The sequence below is a fragment of the Salmo trutta genome, chromosome 25 (assembly GCF_901001165.1).
Source record: "Salmo trutta chromosome 25, fSalTru1.1, whole genome shotgun sequence".
Lineage (NCBI taxonomy): Eukaryota > Metazoa > Chordata > Actinopteri > Salmoniformes > Salmonidae > Salmo > Salmo trutta.
The window spans coordinates 2,346,767-2,364,225 of NC_042981.1; the positions used below are offsets into that span (position 1 = coordinate 2,346,767).

At 48.2% G+C, this 17,459-nt stretch overlaps 1 protein-coding gene across 1 annotated transcript in view; it reads left to right on the forward strand.

Annotated features, from left to right (window-relative positions):
- Nucleotides 1-434: 434 nt before the first annotated feature.
- The window catches only part of dctn1b (dynactin 1b), a gene marked incomplete in the record, with an annotated part of 103,850 nt that continues 86,825 nt past the window's right edge, over nucleotides 435-17,459 (forward strand). The window contains 1 exon segment of the mRNA XM_029712617.1: nucleotides 435-548. Within this exon segment, the coding sequence (XP_029568477.1) occupies nucleotides 510-548 (39 nt within the window).

Here is a 17,459-nt window from a genome sequence, read left to right on the forward strand (position 1 = left end):
CAACCCTGCCTGCATGTTTTCTTTCTTTCTCTGCTCTGTTTTCTCTTCTCTCCCATTCATCCACCTCTCCTCCGGGTCTGGGGTCTAATCTGAAGTCTGCAGTCGGAGGCTGAGGCTGTTTCCTGTCAGTGCAGAGCGTCGTCTGTGAGGCCCAGACAGCAAGCCAGGATATATCTCTCCCTCTCTCTCCTTCTTCCTCTCTCTCTCTCTCTCTGACCAGACAGGGAGGAAACCAGCAGGACCAAAAGGGAGTAGGGAAGTTGTTCCTGGGCTGTGGCTGTGTGGACTACAGGGAGTATTAGTACGAGGGCTATAGAAGAGGGGTGATCTAGAGGATTATCGAGAGAGACGCTCTAGAAGCATCACTGGACCCCCCCCCCCACCTCGGCAGTACCCCGGCAGTACCCCCCCCCCCCCCCCCCCAACCACCGACGACGTCACCTTCTGCTCCTCATTGTTATAAGAGCAGACAGGCCAGCGTGGAGCCTGGCAAACACTGGAGAATCAGCATGTCATCTCAGACTACCAGGAGGAACGTTTACACCCGGGTGAGTGTCTGGTAGGGGGCTGCCTATGGATAGGAGTGGGGCTAGTATCTGGTAGGGGGCTGCCTATGGATAGGAGTGGGTTAGTATCTGGTAGGGGGCTGCCTATGGATAGGAGTGGGTTAGTATCTGGTAGGGGGCTGCCTATGGATAGGAGTGGGGGCTAGTATCTGGTAGGGGGCTGCCTATGGATAGGAGTGGGGGCTAGTATCTGGTAAGGGGCTGCCTATGGATAGGAGTGGGGGTTAGTATCTGGTAGGGGGCTGCCTATGGATAGGAGTGGGTTAGTATCTGGTAGGGGGCTGCCTATGGATAGGAGTGGGGCTAGTATCTGGTAAGGGGCTGCCTATGGATAGGAGTGGGGGCTAGTATCTGGTAAGGGGCTGCCTATGGATAGGAGTGGGGGCTAGTATCTGGTAAGGGGCTGCCTATGGATAGGAGTGGGGGTAGTGTCTGGTAGGGGGCTGCCTATGGATAGGAGTGGGGCTAGTATCTGGTAGGGGGCTGCCTATGGATAGGAGTGGGGCTAGTATCTGGTAGGGGGCTGCCTATGGATAGGAGTGGGGCTAGTATCTGGTAGGGGGCTGCCTATGGATAGGAGTGGGGCTAGTATCTGGTAGGGGGCTGCCTATGGATAGGAGTGGGGGCTAGTATCTGGTAGGGGGCTGTCTATGGATAGGAGTGGGGGCTAGTATCTGGTAGGGGGCTGCCTATGGATAGGAGTGGGGGCTAGTATCTGGTAGGGGGCTGCCTATGGATAGGAGTGGGGGTTAGTATCTGGTAGGGGGCTGCCTATGGATAGGAGTGGGCTAGTATCTGGTAGGGGGCTGCCTATGGATAGGAGTGGGTTAGTGTCTGGTAAGGGGCTGCCTATGGATAGGAGTGGGCTAGTGTCTGGTAGGGGGCTGCCTATGGATAGGAGTGGGTTAGTATCTGGTAGGGGGCTGCCTATGGTTAGGAGTGGGCTAGTATCTGGTAGGGGGCTGCCTATGGATAGGAGTGGGTTAGTATCTGGTAGGGGGCTGCCTATGGATAGGAGTGGGGCTAGTATCTGGTAGGGGGCTGCCTATGGATAGGAGTGGGGCTAGTATCTGGTAGGGGGCTGCCTATGGTTAGGAGTGGGCTAGTGTCTGGCAGGGGGCTGCCTATGGATAGGAGTGGGGCTAGTATCTGGTAGGGGGCTGCCTATAGATAGGAGTGGGCTAGTATCTGGTAGGGGGCTGCCTATGGATAGGAGTGGGGGCTAGTGTCTGGTAGGGGGCTGCCTATGTAGAGGAGTGGGGTGTAGTGTCTGCTAGGGGACTGTCTATGGATAGGAGTGGGGGTTAGTATCTGGTAGGGGGCTGCCTATGGATAGGAGTGGGCTAGTATCTGGTAGGGGGCTGCCTATGGATAGGAGTGGGTTAGTATCTGGTAGGGGGCTGCCTATGGATAGGAGTGGGGGCTAGTATCTGGTAAGGGGGCTGCCTATGGATAGGAGTGGGGGCTAGTATCTGGTAAGGGGCTGCCTATGGATAGGAGTGGGGGGTAGTGTCTGGTAGGGGGCTGCCTATGGATAGGAGTGGGGCTAGTATCTGGTAGGGGGCTGCCTATGGATAGGAGTGGGGCTAGTATCTGGTAGGGGGCTGCCTATGGATAGGAGTGGGGCTAGTATCTGGTAGGGGGCTGCCTATGGATAGGAGTGGGGCTAGTATCTGGTAGGGGGCTACCTATGGATAGGAGTGGGGTAGTGTCTGGTAGGGGGCTGCCTATGGAGGAGTGGGGGCTAGTATCTGGTAGGGGGGCTGCCTATGGATAGGAGTGGGGGCTAGTATCTGGTAGGGGGCTGCCTATGGATAGGAGTGGGTTAGTATCTGGTAGGGGGCTGCCTATGGATAGGAGTGGGGGTTAGTATCTGGTAGGGGGCTGCCTATGGATAGGAGTGGGGGTTAGTATCTGGTAGGGGCTGCCTATGGATAGGAGTGGGTTAGTATCTGGTAGGGGGCTGCCTATGGATAGGAGTGGGTTAGTATCTGGTAGGGGGCTGCCTATGGATAGGAGTGGGTTAGTATCTGGTAGGGGGCTGCCTATGGACAGGAGTGGGGGGCTAGTATCTGGTAGGGGGCTGCCTATGGATAGGAGTGGGGGGTAGTGTCTGGTAGGGGGCTGCCTATGGATAGGAGTGGGCTAGTATCTGGTAGGGGGCTGCCTATGTATAGGAGTGGGGGCTAGTATCTGGTAGGGGGCTGCCTATGGATAGGAGTGGGGGTTAGTATCTGGTAGGGGGCTGCCTATGGATAGGAGTGGGGGCTAGTATCTGGTAGGGGGCTGCCTATGGATAGGAGTGGGGGCTAGTATCTGGTAGGGGGCTGTCTATGGATAGGAGTGGGGGCTAGTATCTGGTAGGGGGCTGCCTATGGATAGGAGTGGGGGCTAGTATCTGGTAGGGGGCTGCCTATGGACAGGAGTGGGGGTTAGTATCTGGTAGGGGGCTGCCTATGGATAGGAGTGGGTTAGTGTCTGGTAGGGGGCTGCCTATGGATAGGAGTGGGCTAGTGTCTGGTAGGGGGCTGCCTATGGATAGGAGTGGGTTAGTATCTGGTAGGGGGCTGCCTATGGTTAGGAGTGGGCTAGTATCTGGTAGGGGGCTGCCTATGGATAGGAGTGGGTTAGTATCTGGTAGGGGGCTGCCTATGGATAGGAGTGGGGCTAGTATCTGGTAGGGGGCTGCCTATGGATAGGAGTGGGGGGCTAGTATCTGGTAGGGGGCTGCCTATGGATAGGAGTGGGGCTAGTATCTGGCAGGGGGCTGCCTATGGATAGGAGTGGGGGCTAGTATCTGGTAGGGGCTGCCTATGGATAGGAGTGGGCTAGTGTCTGGTAGGGGGCTGCCTATGGATAGGAGTGGGGGTTAGTATCTGGTAGGGGGCTGCCTATGGATAGGAGTGGGGGCTAGTATCTGGTAGGGGGCTGCCTATGGATAGGAGTGGGGGGTAGTGTCTGGTAGGGGGCTGCCTATGGATAGGAGTGGGGGGCTAGTATCTGGTAGGGGCTGCCTATGGATAGGAGTGGGTTAGTATCTGGTAGGGGGCTGCCTATGGATAGGAGTGGGCTAGTATCTGGTAGGGGGCTGCCTATGGATAGGAGTGGGTTAGTATCTGGTAGGGGGCTGCCTATGGATAGGAGTGGGGGTTAGTATCTGGTAGGGGGCTGCCTATGGATAGGAGTGGGGGCTAGTATCTGGTAGGGGGCTGCCTATGGATAGGAGTGGGTGAGTGTCTGGTAGGGGGCTGCCTATGGATAGGAGTGGGGGCTAGTATCTGGTAGGGGGCTGCCTATGGATAGGAGTGGGGGCTAGTATCTGGTAGGGGGCTGCCTATGGATAGGAGTGGGGGTTAGTATCTGGTAGGGGGGCTGCCTATGGATAGGAGTGGGGGTTATATCTGGTAGGGGGCTGCCTATGGATAGGAGTGGGCTAGTATCTGGTAGGGGGCTGCCTATGGATAGGAGTGGGGGCTAGTGTCTGGTAGGGGGCTGCCTATGGATAGGAGTGGGGGGCTAGTATCTGGTAGGGGGCTGCCTATGGATAGGAGTGGGGCTAGTATCTGGCAGGGGGCTGCCTATGGATAGGAGTGGGGGCTAGTATCTGGTAGGGGCTGCCTATGGATAGGAGTGGGCTAGTGTCTGGTAGGGGGCTGCCTATGGATAGGAGTGGGGGTTAGTATCTGGTAGGGGGCTGCCTATGGATAGGAGTGGGGGCTAGTATCTGGTAGGGGGCTGCCTATGGATAGGAGTGGGGGTAGTGTCTGGTAGGGGGCTGCCTATGGATAGGAGTGGGGGGCTAGTATCTGGTAGGGGCTGCCTATGGATAGGAGTGGGGGTTAGTATCTGGTAGGGGGCTGCCTATGGATAGGAGTGGGGGGCTAGTATCTGGTAGGGGGCTGCCTATGGATAGGAGTGGGGGGCTAGTATCTGGTAGGGGGCTGCCTATGGATAGGAGTGGGGTAGTGTCTGGTAGGGGGCTGCCTATGGATAGGAGTGGGGGCTAGTATCTGGTAGGGGGCTGCCTATGGATAGGAGTGGGGGTTAGTATCTGGTAGGGGGCTGTCTATGGATAGGAGTGGGGGTTAGTATCTGGTAGGGTGCTGCCTATGGATAGGAGTGGGGCTAGTGTCTGGTAGGGGGCTGCCTATTGATAGGAGTGGGCTAGTATCTGGTAGGGGGCTGCCTATGGATAGGAGTGGGTTAGTATCTGGTAGGGGCTGCCTATTGATAGGAGTGGGGCTAGTATCTGGTAGGGGGCTGCCTATGGATAGGAGTGGGGCTAGTATCTGGTAGGGGGCTGCCTATGGTTAGGAGTGGGCTAGTGTCTGGCAGGGGGCTGCCTATGGATAGGAGTGGGGCTAGTATCTGGTAGGGGGCTGCCTATAGATAGGAGTGGGCTAGTATCTGGTAGGGGGCTGCCTATGGATAGGAGTGGGGGCTAGTGTCTGGTAGGGGGCTGCCTATGTAGAGGAGTGGGGTGTAGTGTCTGGTAGGGGGCTGCCTATGGATAGGAGTGGGGCTAGTATCTGGTAGGGGGCTGTCTATGGATAGGAGTGGGGGTTAGTATCTGGTAGGGGGCTGCCTATGGATAGGAGTGGGCTAGTATCTGGTAGGGGGCTGCCTATGGATAGGAGTGGGTTAGTATCTGGTTGGGGGCTGCCTATGGATAGGAGTGGGTTAGTATCTGGTAGGGGGCTGCCTATGGATAGGAGTGGGCTAGTATCTGGTAAGGGGCTGCCTATGGATAGGAGTGGGGGCTAGTGTCTGCTAAGGGGCTGCCTATGGATAGGAGTGGGGGCTAGTATCTGGAAGGGGGCTGCCTATGGATAGGAGTGGGCTAGTATCTGGTAGGGGGCTCCCTATGGATAGGAGTGGGCTAGTATCTGGTAGGGGGCTGCCTATGGATAGGAGTGGGTTAGTATCTGGTAGGGGGCTGCCTATGGATAGGAGTGGGCTAGTATCTGGTAGGGGGCTGCCTATGGATAGGAGTGGGTTAGTATCTGGTAGGGGGCTGCCTATGGATAGGAGTGGGGGTTAGTATCTGGTAGGGGGCTGCCTATGGATAGGAGTGGGGGCTAGTATCTGGTAGGGGGCTGCCTATGGATAGGAGTGGGGGCTAGTATCTGGTAGGGGGCTGCCTATGGATAGGAGTGGGGGTTAGTATCTGGTAGGGGGATGCCTATGGATAGGAGTGGGGGCTAGTATCTGGTAGGGGGCTGCCTATGGATAGGAGTGGGCTAGTATCTGGTAGGGTGGCTGCCTATGGATAGGAGTGGGTTAGTGTCTGGTAGGGGGCTGCCTATGGATAGGAGTGGGGGTTAGTATCTGGTAGGGGGCTGCCTATGGATAGGAGTGGGGGCTAGTATCTGGTAGGGGCTGCCTATGGATAGGAGTGGGCTAGTGTCTGGTAGGGGGGCTGCCTATGGATAGGAGTGGGGGGTTAGTATCTGGTAGGGGGCTGCCTATGGATAGGAGTGGGGGCTAGTATCTGGTAGGGGGCTGCCTATGGATAGGAGTGGGGGGTAGTGTCTGGTAGGGGGCTGCCTATGGATAGGAGTGGGGGGCTAGTATCTGCTAGGGGGCTGCCTATGGATAGGAGTGGGGGTTAGTATCTGGTAGGGGGCTGTCTATGGATAGGAGTGGGGGTTAGTATCTGGTAGGGGGCTGCCTATGGATAGGAGTGGGGCTAGTGTCTGGTAGGGGCTGCCTATGGATAGGAGTGGGTTAGTGTCTGGTAGGGGGCTGCCTATGGATAGGAGTGGGGGCTAGTGTCTGGTAGGGGGCTGCCTATGGATAGGAGTGGGCTAGTGTCTGGTAGGGGGCTGCCTATGGATAGGAGTGGGTTAGTATCTGGTAGGGGGCTGCCTATGGATAGGAGTGGGTTAGTGTCTGGTAGGGGGCTGCCTATGGATAGGAGTGGGGGCTAGTGTCTGGTAGGGGGCTGCCTATGGATAGGAGTGGGGGCTAGTGTCTGGTAGGGGGCTGCCTATGGATAGGAGTGGGGGCTAGTGTCTGGTAGGGGGCTGCCTATGGATAGGAGTGGGGCTAGTGTCTGGTAGGGGGCTGCCTATGGATAGGAGTGGGGGTTAGTATCTGGTAGGGGGCTGCCTATGGATAGGAGTGGGGGTTAGTATCTGGTAGGGGGCTGCCTATGGATAGGAGTGGGCTAGTATCTGGTAGGGGGCTGCCTATGGATAGGAGTGGGGTTAGTATCTGGTAGGGGGCTGCCTATGGATAGGAGTGGGCTAGTGTCTGGTAGGGGGCTGCCTATGGATAGGAGTGGGTTAGTATCTGGTAGGGGGCTGCCTATGGATAGGAGTGGGTTAGTATCTGGTAGGGGGCTGCCTATGGATAGGAGTGGGGGCTAGTATCTGGTAGGGGGCTGCCTATGGATAGGAGTGGGTTAGTATCTGGTAGGGGGCTGCCTATGGATAGGAGTGGGGGCTAGTATCTGGTAGGGGGCTGCCTATGGATAGGAGTGGGTTAGTATCTGGTAGGGGGCTGCCTATGTATAGGAGTGGGGGTTAGTATCTGGTAGGGGGCTGCCTATGGATAGGAGTGGGTTAGTATCTGGTAAGGGGCTGCCTATGGATAGGAGTGGGTTAGTATCTGGTAGGGGGCTGCCTATGGATAGGAGTGGGCTAGTATCTGGTAGGGGGCTGCCTATGGATAGGAGTGGGGGTTAGTATCTGGTAGGGGGGTGCCTATGGATAGGAGTGGGGGGCTAGTGTCTGGTAGGGGGCTGCCTATGGATAGGAGGGGGTTAGTATCTGGTAGGGGGCTGCCTATGGATAGGAGGGGTTAGTATCTGGTAGGGGGCTGCCTATGTATAGGAGGGGGTTAGTATCTGGTAGGGGGCTGCCTATGGATAGGAGTGGGGGCTAGTATCTGGTAGGGGGCTGCCTATGGATAGGAGTGGGTTAGTATCTGGTAGGGGGCTGCCTATGGATAGGAGTGGGCTAGTATCTGGTAGGGGGCTGCCTATGGATAGGAGTGGGGGTTAGTATCTGGTAGGGGGCTGCCTATGGATAGGAGTGGGGGTTAGTATCTGGTAGGGTGCTGCCTATGGATAGGAGTGGGGGTTAGTATCTGGTAAGGGGCTGCCTATGGATAGGAGTGGGGGGTAGTGTCTGGTAGGGGGCTGCCTATGGATAGGAGTGGGGGTTAGTATCTGGTAGGGGGGTGCCTATGGATAGGAGTGGGGGGCTAGTGTCTGGTAGGGGGCTGCCTATGGATAGGAGTGGGGGTTAGTATCTGGTAGGGGGCTGCCTATGGATAGGAGTGGGGGTTAGTATCTGGTAGGGGGCTGCCTATGGATGGGAGTGGGGGGTAGTGTCTGGTAGGGGCTGCCTATGGATAGGAGTGGGCTAGTATCTGGTAGGGGGCTGCCTATGGATAGGAGTGGGCTAGTATCTGGTAGGGGGCTGCCTATGTAGAGGAGTGGGGCTAGTATCTGGTAGGGGGCTGCCTATGGATAGGAGTGGGGGGCTAGTGTCTGGTAGGGGGCTGCCTATGGATAGGAGTGGGGGCTAGTGTCTGGTAGGGGGCTGCCTATGGATAGGAGTGGGGGCTAGTGTCTGGTAGGGGGCTGTGTTTACATCAGACCATTGTATGATCTGTCTGTGTGTTAAGGTTATCGTTGTTTCAGATTTGTACCAGCCAGCTCTTTGTCTCCTACGTGTACCTGTGTTCTGGTTGAATGGGTATGTTGACCGTTAGCCTACCTAATCTATGTACTGTTATCGGTGTTGTTTGTGTGCAGTCTGGATGAGAAGATTGTTAGACTAGACCACATGGTGTCTGTGTACAGTACTGTAACCTTCCTCCTGTCTTTGCTGTGGCGTCTGGTTTTTTTTCTTCATTTTTCTCAAGAGGTCTGTGTTGTGTGTTGGGTTGAGATCTGTGTTTGTATGGGTCGGAGGGGTGTATTAGGTATGTCTTAGCTAGGGTTTATGGATGTTTAGTGTTGGGTGTAGTTGAAGTCAGAAGTTTACTTACACCTTAGACAAATACATTTTTCCACAATTCCTGACATTTTAATCCTAGTAACAAATTCCCTGTTTTAGGTCAGTTAGGATCACCACTTTATTTTAATAATGTGAAATGTCAGAATAATAGTAGAGAGAATGATTTATTTCAGCTTTTATTTCTTTCATCACATTCCCAGTGGGTCAGAAGTTTACATACACTCATTAAGTATTTGGTAGCATTGCCTTTAAATTGTTTAACTTGGGTCAAACGTTTCGGGTAGCCTTCCACAAGCTTCCCACAATAAGTTGGGTGAATTTTGGCCCATTCCTCCTGACAGAGCTGGTGTAACTGAGTCATGTTAGTAGGCCTACTTGCTCGCACACAATTTTTTCGGTTCTGCCCTCAAATTGTCTATAGGATTGAGGTCAGGGCTTTGTGATGGCCACTCCAATACCTTGACTTTGTTGTCCTTAAGCCAAAACTATAAGTTGTTAACAAGAAATGTGTGGAGTGGTTGAAAAACGAGTTTTAATGACTCCAACCTAAGTGTATGTAAACTTCCGACTACAACTGTATATTGTTGTTCTTACTGGACAACCAATCTCGTCTCCGAGGCTCCGGATCACTTCCTGGTTGTAATAAGACACTGACTCAGGAGGGATGACATCACAGCTGTTACGGGAAGGAGCGATGACATCACAGCTATACCTTGTCAGATCTGTCAGGTATATGCTGACTACTTGTGGAAATGAAGCCCTGGTCAAAGAAGTGCACTATATAGGGGATAGAGTGCCATTTGGGAAAGGCCTTATGTGTACTTCACAGTACACACTGAGGACTTCACCTGGTTTAGTACTCCCTCTGTTAGCTGGTAGGGCCCTACACACTGAGGACTTGACCTGGTTTAGTACTCCCTCTGTTAGCTGGTAGGGCCCTGTTCGGTGCCAGACTCAGTGGTCTAGGTGTTAGCTGGTAGGGCCCTGTTTGGTGCCAGACTCAGTGGTGTAGCTGTTAGCTGGTAGGGCCCTGTTCGGTGCTAGACTCAGTGGTGTAGCTGTTAGCTGGTAGGGCCCTGTTCGGTGCCAGACTCAGTGGTGTAGCTGTTAGCTGGTAGGGCCCTGTTCGGTGCCAGACTCAGTGGTCTAGGTGTTAGCTGGTAGGGCCCTGTTTGGTGCCAGACTCAGTGGTGTAGCTGTTAGCTGGTAGGGCCCTGTTCGGTGGTGCCAGACTCAGTGGTCTAGGTGTTAGCGGTAGGGCCCTGTTTGGTGCCAGACTCAGTGGTGTAGCTGTTAGCTGGTAGGGCCCTGTTCGGTGCCAGACTCCAGTGGTCTAGGTGTTAGCTGGTAGGGCCCTGTTTGGTGCCAGACTCAGTGGTGTAGCTGTTAGCTGGTAGGGCCCTGTTCGGTGCCAGACTCAGTGGTCTAGGTGTTAGCTGGTAGGGCCCTGTTTGGTGCCAGACTCAGTGGTGTAGCTGTTAGCTGGTAGGGCCCTGTTCGGTGCCAGACTCAGTGGTCTAGGTGTTAGCTGGTAGGGCCCTGTTTGGGTGCCAGACTCAGTGGTGTAGCTGTTAGCTGGTAGGGCCCTGTTCGGTGCCAGACTCAGTGGTCTAGGTGTTAGCTGGTAGGGCCCTGTTTGGTGCCAGACTCAGTGGTGTAGCTGTTAGCTGGTAGGGCCCTGTTCGGTGCCAGACTCAGTGGTCTAGTTGTTAGCTGGTAGGGCCCTGTCCGGCAGTGTGTGTGTGTGTGTGTGTGTGTGTGTGTGTGTGTGTGTGTGTGTGTGTAAGAGTAGAGTAGTATTGAATCATTCAGGATGCTTCCTCCTTTTTGCAGCAGCAGCATGGTGAACTGGGTTACGTCCCAAACGGTTACCCAATACCCAGGGCTCTATGTGTCAACAGTAGTGCACTATATAGCGGATAGGGTGCCCTTTGGATTGTGCCCTTGGTCTCAGGCTCAGGCTGGGTATTGTATAAAACATAATGAATCTTTCATTTCAGCTTGCTTGGTGCTCATCAACTAGTCCACCGAAGCGCCTAGTAGAAATAGAGTGAGCAATAGTCTCTATTCACAGGGAACAGATCATTCTCTGCAGTTACCACGGAAATAGTGTTCTGTTGTTGTAGGACAGACGAGTGTATCTGTTCTCAGTAATAAGAGCAGCAGTAATGTAGTAGTGCAGCTGTTCCTACATAGAACTACCTACTATAGGACTACTACCTACTATAGGACTACTATAGAAATACTACCTACTATAGGACTACTACCTACTATAGGACTACTATAGGACTACTAGCTACTATAGCACTACTACCTACTATAGGACTACTATAGGACTACTACCTACTATAGGACTACTATAGGACTACTACCTACTATAGGACTACTACCTACTATAGGACTACTATAGAAATACTATAGGACTACTACCTACTATAGGACTACTATAGGACTACTACCTACTATAGGACTACTATAGGACTACTATAGGACTACTACCTACTATAGGACTACTACCTACTATAGGACTACTACCTACTATAGGACTACTATAGGACTACTATAGGACTACTATAGGACTACTATAGGACTACTACCTACTATAGGACTACTACCTACTATAGGACTACTATAGGACTACTACCTACTATAGGACTACTATAGGACTACTACCTACTATAGGACTACTATAGGACTACTATAGGACTACTACCTACTATAGGACTACTACCTACTATAGGACTACTGCCTACTATAGGACTACTATAGGACTACTATAGGACTACTACCTACTATAGGACTACTACCTACTATAGGACTACTATAGGACTACTACCTACTATAGGACTACTATCTACTATAGGACTACTACCTACTATAGGACTACTATAGACTACTACCTACTATAGGACTACTACCTACTATAGGACTACTACCTACTATAGGACTACTATAGGACTACTACCTACTATAGGACTACTACCTACTACAGGACTACTATAGGACTACTACCTACTATAGGACTACTACCTACTATAGGACTACTATAGGACTACTATAGGACTACTATAGGACTACTACCTACTATAGGACTACTACCTACTATAGGACTACTATAGGACTACTACCTACTATAGGACTACTATAGGACTACTACCTACTATAGGACTACTATAGGACTACTACCTACTATAGGACTACTATAGGAACTACTAGCCTACTATAGGACACTAACTACCTACTATAGGACTACTATAGGACTACTATAGGACTACTACCTACTATAGGACTACTACCTACTATAGGACTACTACCTACTATAGGACTACTATAGGACTACTACCTACTATAGGACTACTACCTACTATAGGACTACTATAGGACTACTACCTACTATAGGACTACTACCTACTATAGGACTACTATAGGACTACTATAGGACTACTATAGGACTACTACCTACTATAGGACTACTACCTACTGTAGGACTACTATAGGACTACTATAGGACTACTACCTACTATAGGACTACTACCTACTATAGGACCACTACCTACTATAGGACTACTACCTACTATAGGACTACTATAGGACTACTATAGGACTACTACCTACTATAGGACTACTACCTACTATAGGACTACTATAGGACTACTATAGGACTACTATAGGACTACTACCTACTATAGGACTACTACCTACTATAGGACTACTATAGGACTACTATAGGACTACTATATGACTACTACCTACTATAGGACTACTACCTACTATAGGACTACTACCTACTATAGGACTACTACCTACTATAGGACTACTATAGGACTACTATAGGACTACTATAGGACTAATACCTACTATAGGACTACTACCTACTATAGGACTACTATAGGACTACTATAGGACTACTACATACTATAGGACTACTACCTCCTATAGGACTACTACCTACTATTGGACTACTACCTACTATAGGACTATTAACTACTATAGGACTACTATAGGACTACTACCTACTATAGGACTACTACCTACTATAGGACTACTAACTACTATAGGACTACTATAGGACTACTATAGGACTACTATAGGACTACTACCTACTATAGGACTACTACCTACTATAGGACTACTATAGGACTACTATAGGACTACTACATACTATAGGACTACTACCTACTATAGGACTACTACCTACTATTGGACTACTACCTACTATAGGACTACTACCTACTATAGGACTATACTACACTATAGGACTACTACCTACTATAGGACTATTAACTACTATAGGACTACTATAGGACAACTACCTACTATAGGACTACTACCTACTATAGGACTACTAACTACTATAGGACTATAGGACTACTATAGGACTACTATAGGACTACTATAGGACTACCTACTATAGGACTACTACCTACTATAGGACTACTATAGGACTACTATAGGACTACTACCTACTATAGGACTACTACCTACTATAGGACTACTATAGGACTACTACCTACTATAGGACTACTACCTACTATAGGACTACTATAGGACTACTACCTACTATAGGACTACTACCTACTATAGGACTACTATAGGACTACTACCTACTATAGGACTACTACCTACTATAGGACTACTACCTACTATAGGACTACTATAGGACTACTACCTACTATAGGACTACTACCTACTACAGGACTACTATAGGACTACTATAGGACTACTACCTACAATAGGACTACTACCTACTATAGGACTACTATAGGACTACTATAGGACTACTATAGGACTACTACCTACTATAGGACTACTACCTACTATAGGACTACTATAGGACTACTACCTACTATAGGACTACTATAGGACTACTACCTACTATAGGACTACTACCTACTATAGGACTACTATAGGACTACTACCTACTATAGGACTACTACCTACTATAGGACTACTAACTACTATAGGACTACTATAGGACTACTATAGGACTACTATAGGACTACTACCTACTATAGGACTACTACCTACTATAGGACTACTATAGGACTACTATAGGACTACTACATACTATAGGACTACTACCTACTATAGGACTACTACCTACTATTGGACTACTACCTACTATAGGACTACTACCTACTATAGGACTACTACCTACTATAGGACTACTACCTACTATAGGACTATTAACTACTATAGGACTACTATAGGACAACTACCTACTATAGGACTACTACCTACTATAGGACTACTAACTACTATAGGACTACTATAGGACTACTATAGGACTACTATAGGACTACTATAGGACTACTACCTACTATAGGACTACTACCTACTATAGGACTACTATAGGACTACTATAGGACTACTACCTACTATAGGACTACTACCTACTATAGGACTACTATAGGACTACTACCTACTATAGGACTACTACCTACTATAGGACTACTATAGGACTACTACCTACTATAGGACTACTACCTACTATAGGACTACTATAGGACTACTACCTACTATAGGACTACTACCTACTATAGGACTACTACCTACTATAGGACTACTATAGGACTACTACCTACTATAGGACTACTACCTACTACAGGACTACTATAGGACTACTATAGGACTACTACCTACTATAGGACTACTACCTACTATAGGACTACTATAGGACTACTATAGGACTACTATAGGACTACTACCTACTATAGGACTACTACCTACTATAGGACTACTATAGGACTACTACCTACTATAGGACTACTATAGGACTACTACCTACTATAGGACTACTACCTACTATAGGACTACTATAGGACTACTACCTACTATAGGACTACTATAGGACTACTACCTACTATAGGACTACTACCTACTATAGGACTACTATAGGACTACTATAGGACTACTACCTACTATAGGACTACTACCTACTATAGGACTCCTATAGGACTACTACCTACTATAGGACTACTACCTACTATAGGACTACTAGGACTACCTACTATAGGACTACTACCTACTATAGGACTACTATAGGACTACTATAGGACTACTATAGGACTACTACCTACTATAGGACTACTACCTACTGTAGGACTACTATAGGACTACTATAGGACTACTACCTACTATAGGACTACTACCTACTATAGGACCACTACCTACTATAGGACTACTACCTACTATAGGACTACTATAGGACTACTATAGGACTACTACCTACTATAGGACTACTACCTACTATAGGACTACTATAGGACTACAATAGGACTACTGTAGGACTACTACCTACTATAGGACTACTACCTACTATAGGACTACTGTAGGACTACTATAGGACTACTATATGACTACTACCTACTATAGGACTACTACCTACTATAGGACTACTACCTACTATAGGACTACTACCTACTATAGGACTACTATAGGACTACTATAGGACTACTACCTACTATAGGACTACTACCTACTATAGGACTACTATAGGACTACTATAGGACTACTACATACTATAGGACTACTACCTACTATAGGACTACTACCTACTATTGGACTACTACCTACTATAGGACTACTACCTACTATAGGACTACTACCTACTATAGGACTACTACCTACTATAGGACTATTAACTACTATAGGACTACTATAGGACTACTACCTACTATAGGACTACTACCTACTATAGGACTACTAACTACTATAGGACTACTATAGGACTACTATAGGACTACTACCTACTATAGGACTACTACCTACTATAGGACTACTACCTACTATAGGACTACTACCTACTATAGGACTACTATAGGACTACTATAGGACTACTACCTACTATAGGACTACTATAGGACTACTACCTACTATAGGACTACTACCTACTATAGGACTACTATAGGACTACTATAGGACTACTATAGGACTACTATAGGACTACTACCTACTATAGGACTACTACCTACTATAGTACTACTACCTACTATAGGACTAATACCTACTATAGGACTACTATAGGACTACTACCTACTACAGGACTACTATAGGACTACTACCTACTATAGGACTACTACCTACTATAGGACTACTACCTACTATAGGACTACTATAGGACTACTACCTACTACTACTATAGGACTACTACCTACTATAGGACTACTATAGGACTACTATAGGACTACTATAGGACTACTACCTACTATAGGACTACTACCTACTATAGGACTACTACCTACTATAGGACCACTACCTACTATAGGACTACTACCTACTATAGGACTACTATAGGACTACTATAGGACTACTACCTACTATAGGACTACTACCTACTATAGGACTACTATAGGACTACTATAGGACTACTATAGGACTACTACCTACTATAGGACTACTACCTACTATAGGACTACTATAGGACTACTATAGGACTACTATATGACTACTACCTACTATAGGACTACTACCTACTATAGGACTACTTCCTACTATAGGACTACTACCTACTATAGGACTACTATAGGACTACTATAGGACTACTATAGGACTACTACCTACTATAGGACTACTACCTACTATAGGACTACTACCTACTATAGGACTACTATAGGACTACTACCTACTATAGGACTACTACCTACTATAGGACTACTATAGGACTACTACCTACTATAGGACTACTACCTACTATAGGACTACTACCTACTATAGGACTACTATAGGACTACTATAGGACTACTACCTACTATAGGACTACTACCTACTATAGGACTACTATAGGACTACTACCTACTATAGGACTACTACCTACTATAGGACTACTATAGGACTACTACCTACTATAGGACTACTACCTACTATAGGACTACTATAGGACTACTATAGGACTACTATAGGACTACTACCTACTATAGGACTACTACCTACTATAGGACTACTACCTACTATAGGACTACTACCTACTATAGGACCACTACCTACTATAGGACTACTACCTACTATAGGACTACTATAGGACTACTATAGGACTACTACCTACTATAGGACTACTACCTACTATAGGACTACTATAGGACTACTATAGGACTACTATAGGACTACTACCTACTATAGGACTACTACCTACTATAGGACTACTATAGGACTACTATAGGACTACTATAGGACTACTACCTACTATAGGACTACTACCTACTATAGGACTACTATAGGACTACTATAGGACTACTACATACTATAGGACTACTACCTACTATAGGACTACTACCTACTATTGGACTACTACCTACTATAGGACTACTACCTACTATAGGACTACTACCTACTATAGGACTACTACCTACTATAGGACTATTAACTACTATAGGACTACTATAGGACTACTACCTACTATAGGACTACTACCTACTATAGGACTACTAACTACTATAGGACTACTATAGGACTACTATAGGACTACTATAGGACTACTATAGGACTACTACCTACTATAGGACTACTACCTACTATAGGACTACTACCTACTATAGGACTACTACCTACTATAGGACTACTATAGGACTACTACCTACTATAGGACTACTACCTACTATAGGACTACTACCTACTATAGGACTACTACCTACTATAGGACTACTATAGGACTACTATAGGACTACTATAGGACTACTATAGGACTACTACCTACTATAGGACTACTACCTACTATAGTACTACTACCTACTATAGGACTAATACCTACTATAGGACTACTATAGGACTACTACCTACTACAGGACTACTATAGGACTACTACCTACTATAGGACTACTACCTACTATAGGACTACTACCTACTATAGGACTACTATAGGACTACTACCTACTATAGGACTACTACCTACTATAGGACTACTATAGGACTACTATAGGACTACTAC